Source organism: Oryzias latipes, chromosome 16, assembly GCF_053564925.1.
Source record: "Oryzias latipes strain Hd-rR chromosome 16, Olatipes_Hd-rR_3.1".
Taxonomy (NCBI): Eukaryota; Metazoa; Chordata; class Actinopteri; order Beloniformes; family Adrianichthyidae; genus Oryzias; species Oryzias latipes.
The window spans coordinates 31,781,424-31,790,580 of record NC_136252.1 but is presented as its reverse complement, the minus strand read 5'-3'; the positions used below and the strand labels follow the sequence as shown (position 1 = coordinate 31,790,580).

The 9,157-nt window shown below is 42.9% G+C and overlaps 1 protein-coding gene across 1 annotated transcript; it reads left to right on the top strand.

Moving 5' to 3' along the window:
* Window positions 1-5,239, top strand: LOC111948906 (uncharacterized). Its single transcript, XM_023963855.2, has 4 exons — window positions 1-508; window positions 650-1,294; window positions 1,364-1,562; window positions 5,088-5,239. The coding sequence occupies exons 1-4, from the start codon at window positions 350-352 to the stop codon at window positions 5,237-5,239; spliced, it is 1,155 nt and encodes a 384-aa protein (XP_023819623.2). The 5' UTR covers window positions 1-349.
* Window positions 5,240-9,157: the final 3,918 nt, after the last annotated feature.

The following is a 9,157-nucleotide window of genomic DNA, read 5'->3' as shown; positions in this document are numbered from 1 at the left end:
ACATCAGTCACAAAACTGATGTGCTCACATCAGATATTACTCACAACAATGAATATTCATATTAGGTACAATAGGATTTTAATAACTGGTGATTTTAATTTGCATGTTGACAAGAATGATGATATCTATGGCTGTGAGTTTTTGAATCTTCTAAACAGCAGGGATTATCAGCAGTTTATACCATGGTCCCGGTGAATACTCGATTCTGATTGGCTGCTGGGTATGCGTTAAAACCTGATAACCGCACGGTGAAAAAAGAAGTTCCGGTCACATATCACTGCGCTAGAATAAACTTAAAACATACGTTAAAAGACGTTATTTCACAGTTTACAACAACACATCAAAATACATGAGTGATTTTGTTGTTAACTTGTTCGGTGAATTTGATAATTTTGATGACTGGGATGCAGCCACAGAGAAAGAGAGACAAGAACATCAAAAGAGGGAGAGGAGACACAAGGAAGTGTCACCGGAAGAATTGAACTTTTTGGAAGATGACAAGGATGAGGTAAACACAAAGAAAATCACGAAATGGGCAGTTAATATATTTCGAGAATTCCTGACTCAAAAAAACATGGATATTAACTTTGAAAACTACACTGCCACCACTCTCAATGAGAGTCTGCGGCTTTTTTATGCGTCTGTTCAGTCCACTAAGGAAGGAGGAGAGTACAGTGTTGCCAGTCTGAGGAGCTTGAGAGCCGGCATCAATCGCCACCTAAGAGACGTCAACATCATCAGCGACACCGTGTTCAAGAGCAGCAATGCGGTTTTTAAGGCAATAATGAAGCGCTACAGAAAGAGTGGGAAAGACACCAGCTCCCACCATCCTCGTATTCCTGAGTCGGACCTGGAGAAAATCAGATGCTCATCTGCGCTGTCTCCCGACACGCCCCTCGGCCTCGTCAGAAAGGTGTGGTTTGACATCCAGCTGTGTTTGGCTCGACGTGGGAGGGAGGGGTGCCGTGAGCTGACCATGGCATCTTTCAGCATCCACAGAGACGAGGCAGGCGCGGAATACCTCAGCCTATCACATAATCCGGACACTAAAAATCACAAAACTCCAAACGACCCACACAAGCAAAACCTAAGAGGTTTTATGTTTGCAAGACCCGGGGATCCTCTGTGCCCAATACAAAGTTTCAAGAAATACATCTCTAAATGTCCCCCAGATGCAAAATCTTTTTATCTGCATCCGAAGCGCTCCGTCACTGCAGCAGCTGAGGTTTGGTACTCCAGGGAACCGATGGGTGTCAACTACCTGGGAGCAATGCTAAAAAAAATTAGTGAAGAGGTCTGTGCATCTACATAGCTCTTCCTCTTTTGTAAATTGCCTGCATGTTTATGATTGTTTTTTTTTAAGGTGGGTCTGTCGCAGATTTACACAAACCACAGCCTGCGGAGCACGGCTGTGGGTCGACTCTCAGACGCCGGTCTGGAATCACGCCAGATCATGTCTGTGACGGGGCACCGCTGTGAAAGCAGTCTGCAGGCTCCGTCACTCCAGGAGAGGAGAGAATGGAGCAACATTTTGTCGTCCCGCAACGTCGCCACAAGCAGTGGTCAGGGTCCACAAAAAGTACATATCGGTCCTTCGAACAGCAATATGATGGACATGCCAGTATCTCTGTCAAATTTTACGATCAATGGCAATGTTGAATTTAATTTTAAATAAATAATTCTGTCTTCCTAAAGCCGACTTTTTTGTTCGGTTCAAAGTTAACAGGCTCGATGTAAAATAACTTATTAATTAATAAAACCGTTTTTGTTGTTGTTGACAGCTAATGTTCAGCTTTATTGTTAGAGATTTCTTATAATAAAATCTTGGAAGCTACTTGTGTATTTGTTTCTTTAAACGCTTTGCTTCATCATCTGGACAATAACTAGCGGTAAGGTGCACAATGACGCTTTGATTATTTTATAATGACGATCACCATATGATCCTACATTTTTCCGCTACAGTGCAGGCTCCGCACCTGAACTTGTAGTCATGACAACGCGCAGCAACACATAAAACATAGTCTGCTTTTTGTGAAAAAGTGATTTAAACTGAAAAAAAAACAAGAATAAAGTACTAAAACTGATTGAAAAATATTATTTTTTGTAAATGACCATGGTATAAACGGGTTAATGGCCTTCGAAGTGTGCGGTTACTCCTTTTAACTACTTTTTCGCTTCGCGTAGGACGGTTCAGGCTTCCACGGCGTGCGTTTAAAAAGTAGTAACCGCACACTTCGTCGGCCATTAACCCTTACATGTCACACAACCAATCCACAATTTTATTGTTGATCATTTTAATAACAGACTTCAGTCTTCCATAGATGCAGTGGCTATATTCAGGACAAAAACATTAAGAACCACTCCTAAAACACCATGGAAGACTGATGACATTAAGCGTCTGAAGCAGAATAGCAGGAGGCTCTTTTAAAAGGCTTTTTTAAGGATCGTTAATGATCTTAGAATAAACTATGACTCACAGAAACTACCGTATTTTCACGACTATAAGGCGCACTTAAAAGTCATAATTTTTCTTCCGCCAGCAGGGGGCGCCCTATGAGCCGGTGCGCCTATTGTGAAGTTGCGGGTTGCAGAAGAAGAAGGAGTGAGGGAGGGAGAGAGACGTGAAGGCCAAGTGGAACCTAACTGCAGTGTGTAATATTGATGAGTCAGGATGACCTCCGATGTTTGAACAGGCTTTAATTATAACAGACTCGCCATTCACCTTGCACTTCAGCCACATGTCCAACAACGCCTCCTAGTGTGCATCTCGCAATAACTAACAACTCGCATACGTCACACAGTGCAACTTTCTACATTTTAAAGCCTTCTCTGCTCCTTCTACCTCATAACCCTCAAACATTTCAGTACAGGGGAGTGAGCAGAGAAACAGCTGGCCCACTGCTTTAAACTGCTGCTCTCGTTAGCGCATAGGAGGAGAAATGCAGAGACAGACTCGCGCAGTTCTGTGTGTGTGTCTGTGTATGTGCTGAAAGGAGCAGGTTTTTGCCAGCGCATATGAAGAAAGGAGACCCGCAAGTCTGTCTGTGTGTGTGCTGAAAGCAGCTCCGTTTTCTAGCGCATAGAAAGGAAGAAAGGAGACGGCACACGCAGCGTCTGTGTGTGTGCTGTGTGTTTAGCGCTTTTAAGGAGGAAGGGAGCGCTGCAAGTGAGCGACCATTCAGTTTGTGATCAGTTAGGGAGAACTACGGTCAGTGGCGGTTTTTGATATGGGCGATGTGGGCGGTTTCCCAGGGCGGCACTTCATAGGGGGCGGCCTTTACCGTGCCTGTTGCGTTACACATAATGTGCTACATTCTATATTCAAAGAGGAATCTTGGAGCTTTTAATTTGAAATTGCTTCAGTAGCCGACACTTAATGCTTTTATTTAGACACATCAGACTCTTAAGAATGTCTTCCTCCTATTTCCTCTTCACACTTATGGTGCAAAAAAAAAAAAAGAATAACTTTTACAACGTAAAACAGGCACATGAAATGGAATTAGGCAGAACAAACATCCGTGCTCAACCCAATTTCGACAAAAGCAGGCAATGGGGATTATTTCCCACAATTCTTTGCTCCGACACAGCAGACCCGACGCGCACGTGACCACCGCCCTCTGCTGCAAGACGCTTGCGGCCACACCTCTTTGCGGTAGTCTTTGGAACATAAGTCAAAAAACTCGAGAGGGGAGCGCAACTCACCGGTGGCTGGCTGAATCACACTAACAGGTGATTGGGAGTCTTTTTCTATCTGACAATCAACTCTGACCCGCAGCTGCGCCTCCCGTCATAGAGACGGAGCCGCGTGTGTCAGAGGGAAGGGGAGGGGGGATGAGCGCAGACCATTTTTTATGGATTGAGTTTTTTTGGAGGATTTCTGCTGTTGGTGTTGCACAAATTTAGGGAAATGCCAAATATTTTTGGAGTAATCCTACTGATGAGTTCTAAGATTTAGTCTTTAATGTTTTATAAGACCTAAACATATTAATCACAATAAGTTTTTTTTTAGATCTAATCCCTCTGATATGTTTTCACAAAGACACACACAGGACGTCACACATTAAGAAATTATTGCTAAAAATGAAGCAGGAGTCCAGCTCTAAAAATAATGCTCTAAAAAATGATGAAAGAGCAAAAAAAATGGAATTATTTGATATGTAATTTCTTATTAATATTTCCAGGCTTTCTTTGTTTTGTCCTGCAGCATGTTCATATTTGTATAATTTTGACAGAATATATTTCTATGGAGAACAAAATATTACAAGTTATTTAAGTTTTAACTTGAGTTGTTCTGGATTAATGTTCCTGTTTTTATTCATTTTATGTTCAAAAAGTTCAGTTTAAAAGGTTTAAAAGTTTAGCTTTAGTGTGTTCAGTGAATGTTTATCTTCTTCAGCCCAAAACCTTAAGCATGTTTTTAACTTAGGCCCCTGTGTGACTGAGTTTGACCCCCCTGTAATACGAGTCTAGAAAATTCATGCATTTTTTGAGTAAAATGGCTAAATAGAAGATAGGGAACACAACAGCATGTTGTCAAATTTTGTATGTGTGTGTGTGTGTGGGGGGGGGGGGGGGGGGACGCTGGTGGGGCTACTCGCCCAGGGAGTAAGTTAGTGTAGAACCGCCACTGACTACGGTGGCCGACAGGGCTCACACTACATGCAAATGGAAAAACGCAACGGCATTACCCGAAGCGCGACGAAATTAACCGCAGCACGTTGACATAACCTCAGCATTAGCATTAAGCTCAGCACAACGGAAGTGAGGACTTTTTTTCCGGAGGAAAAATAAATCAGTTTCAAACTATTCGATACGACAGAATTTTAGGGCCAACAAAAAAAGTAAAATTATGAAATTTTAAACCGTAAATTTATGAGAAAAAATTGTATTTTTACAAGATTAAAGTGGAAGTGAGCATACAGGACAGCAGTAGCAACAAGTGAACGCTGCAAAGCAGCAGAGCAGACCGACTAAACTTAGTTGAACAGGTGAGCTGAATGTTTATTGATAACGTTCCAAATGTCTGGAAGTTTATTTGTTTGATTTATGATTTATTAATGTTTTATTTTTTGATGGGTGGTTTGCAGGATCTCTGCACCCCGATGAACCCGACGGCGACAGTTATGGAGTGTGCGTGTATGTTGGAGACCCCGTGTGCATGTGTGAGAGCACGGGCGAAAGACGGGGTGAGAGCGCGGAGGGGGAGAGTTTGCGTCTATATTGTGTGATCGAGGACTGAGAACCTTAAAAAAAAGATGGTGTCCCTCCCCAGAAGAAGTATTTTGTCTTATTAACTCGCTCTGGAGGCTGAGGATCCGAACGGGAAAGTGAACCCCAAACGAGGATCCGCCTTCGGCCTTGGAGAAAATCTCCCCTGCTTTTCCGACCACGGTCAGAAAGAAAAAAAGAGAAGTCATCGCGCAGGTTCAACAGTATCCCTGCAGCTGTCCACTTGAATCCTTTCTTCCTCCAGTAAAGATCAGATCTCTACGTCTGTCTGACACTTCTGTCTGAGGAGGAGCACTTTCTGGCATTTCAACGTTCTAATGCTAATATAACAGACTATTTTCATTCCTCTTTATTGTTATATGTTATAACGGGACATTTCATCTGGAGGAGGGGGCGTATGTAAAACTGTTTACTTCTGCATTGGTGTTCTGATGACAGGTTCATGTCGTAAGGTGACAGAGGAACTTCAGGATATGTGAATGAAAAGGAAAAAAAAAACTGCAGCGGTCCTCTACACCCAAATGTGTCTCTGAGCTCCTTATTTTATATATGAAACTCTGCTTTACTGACACCGAACCCCGGAAAACCAGTTTACACTGAAAATTATCTGATTTTGAGTCGCCAAAAGGTTCAGAATCTCTTGTTTTTTTTTAAACCTATCCGGTGTGAGCCCTGTCGGCCACCGTAGAGAACAGTAACAAGATAAAAATGTTTCCTCTAAAAAAATCAGAGACTGGATGTTTTATTAACCCACTCTAGAAGCGCTGAGGTTCTGAACGGGGCGTTAACGTGCCCGCGCCTTAACACCCGGTGCGCCTTTTGTATGTGTCAAAGACGGAAAAATCCCCCGTGACTGAGACCGCGCCCTAACAACCGGTGCGCCCTATGGTCGTGAAAATACTGTATCTGTTCTGGTGCTGCTGGATCTTAGTGCCGCTTTTGATACAGTAGATCACCAGATTCTATTAGACAGACTTAGGAGTCTAGTGGGCATCTCTGGAAATGTTCTTACGTGGTTTTACTCTTACCTTACAGATCGACACTTTAATGTAAGAATGGAAACGTGATCTTCAAGAACCCATTAAATAGGTTGTGGGGTTCCCCAGGGGTCAATTTTAGGTCCAATACTTTATAATTTATATATTTTGCCTCTTGGGGAGGTCATCAGGAGACACTGCGTTGACTTTCACAGCTATGCTGATGATACACAGCTTTACATCTCTGTGGCTCCTGATGACCTTGAACTTGTTAACACTCTTTTAAACTGTATTTTAGATATAAAGTTGTGGATGGCAGAAAGTTTACTACAGCTCAATCAGGACAGAACTGAAGTTTAATAATCGGTTCTGAAGACAAAAGAGAGAGATGATTTTACCTCAACTTCCGAATGTTAAACTTTCTCACTGTGTGAGAAATCTGGGTGTACTTTTTGACTCTGGCTCAAGACACCTTTTTAATTTAGCTTTTAGTTAATTTTAACTGCTAATTTATTCTATTAGTTTTTGTATAGGCTGTTTTATGTATTTAATTTCATTTTATGCATCCTATTCTCAATTTTATTTTTATGTACATCTTATGTCTTTAATTTTAGTATCTTATCATGATTTTAGCTCCAGTGTTTCTTGTGGGGATCCTTTCTACCGGGAATGCTGGCTTGGTCGGTGGTTGTTGCTGCAGTTGTCGCCCTTGCTGGGGTGGCTGGAGTTTAACTTTGCAGCTTCCTGGCTGTGAAGTGGACCCCAGTGTTGTCCCAGTCCGGCTTGGCGCTGTGGCGATGTTCTAATGGCCAAGCTGGTTCCTGGTGTGACGAGACTCAATTCAATTCAATTCAATTCAATTTTATTTGTATAGCCCAAAATCACGACAACAGTCGTCTCGATGGGCTTCGAAGTAAAACATGAAATCAAAAGGATCACGAATACAAAGAGTTCAATAGAAAAATACTAAAATGAACTAACAAACTGACTAAGCTATACTGGCATCCCTGCCCTTAGACCCCCCTTCGCGGTAAGGAAAAACTCCCAAAAAAACCGGATTCCGGAAAAAACGAAGAAACCTCAGGGGTGCCCACATGAAGGAGGGATCCTCCCCCAGGACGGACAGGCGATTTACCAGAAATCTTAGAGAAGAATTAACTTATCTAAATCTACAACTACATATATAAAAGTCCAGCAGACGAGCTTCATCCAGCCGTGGTTGTGGGGACAGTCAAAGGCGCGAGTCGAGCCGGAGACAGGAACCACAGCCAGGTGTAGGAGCAGGAGCAGAGACGAGGTACTCGGTCAGGTACAGAGCAGAGACGAGCCAGAGATGAGCCAGAGGCAGGATCCACAGCCAGGTGTAGGAGCAGGAGCAAAGGCGAGGTAAACGGTCAGGAACTGGAGCACGGATGAGCCAACTGGAGTCTGGAAGCACTCCCACTCCCCAGGAGGGGAGAGGAAAAGAGGGACAATACATGAATCGCACTGCACCAAACAGAGGCATGGAGAACTAAATGATAAATTATGATCAAGAATAGAGGAGAGGAAGGGTAGAAGTAAAAAAGGAAAGAGGACAGAACCCCAGTGCACCATAGTTACCCCAGCTTCAACTTCTAGCAGCCTTTTAAAAGAAATAGTTATTATTAAGTTTAATTTAAACAAACTAACATTAAGTTAAATAATCTCTGAATACTAGCTAGTCTGACAATAAGCCTGTCCAAAGAGGAATGTTTTCAGTCTAGCTTTGAATGTAGAAACTGAGTCGGCCTCTCTTACATGAGCTGGGAGTTTATTCCATAAGACAGGGGCTTGGTGGCTAAACGCTCTACCTCCAACCGTACTTTTACTAATTCTAGGAACCACAAGCAGTCCTGCATTTTGCGAGCGAAGTGTTCTGATTGGTTGGTAAGGGACTATGAGGTCCTTAATATAGGACGGGGCCATTCCATGTAAGGCCTTATAGGTTAACAGGAGGATCTTGAACTTAATTCTAGAATCAACTGGGAGCCAATGGAGCGAAACTAACACAGGAGTGATGTGATCTCTTCTGCTGGTTCCAGCTAACAATCTAGCAGCTGCGTTCTGAACAAGCTGGAGACTTCTTAAGGAACTCTTAGGACACGCTGCTAACAAGGAGTTACAGTAATCCAGCCTCGACGTAACAAATGCATGGATGAGTTTTTCAGCATCACTCTTAGAAAGTATATTTCTGATCTTAGCAATATTTCGCAGGTGAAAAAAGGCAGTTCTACATGCCTGAGATATGTGAGCCTTAAATGATAAATCCTGGTCAAGTAAAACCCCAAGGTTTCTAACTGTGGAATTAGGGGCTATACTTATGCCATCCAGGGAGACTATCTGAGCAGACAGAGCATCTCTGAGGTTTTTAGGACCAAGTATAATGACCTCAGTTTTTTCTGGGTTCAAGAGGAGGTAATTAATTGTCATCCAGGTCTTGATGTCACTGATGCAGGCGTTCAGTTTCTCTATCTGGTCATTCTGGTCAGGCTTCATGGATAAATACAACTGCGTATCGTCGGCATAACAATGAAAATTAATGCTGTGTTTCCTGATTATGTTTCCTAGGGGTAACATATAAAGCGTAAACAGGATCGGTCCCAAGACTGAGCCCTGTGGGACTCCATAGTTGACTCGAGTGCACTGAGAGGAATGGCCATTTACATTAACGAACTGATACCTATCAGACAGATAGGATTTAAACCACTGGAGAGCAGATCCTCTGATCCCTATGTCCTGCTCTAATCTATGGAGTAAAATACCGTGGTCGATAGTGTCAAAGGCAGCACTGAGGTCCAACAGGACCAGAATAGAAAGTAGTCCCTTTTCTGAGGCCAATAACAAGTCATTAGAGACTCTAACTAGTGCAGTTTCCGTACTGTGGTGAGGTCTAAACCCCGACTGAAAGTCTTCAAAGTGGCTGTTGTCCT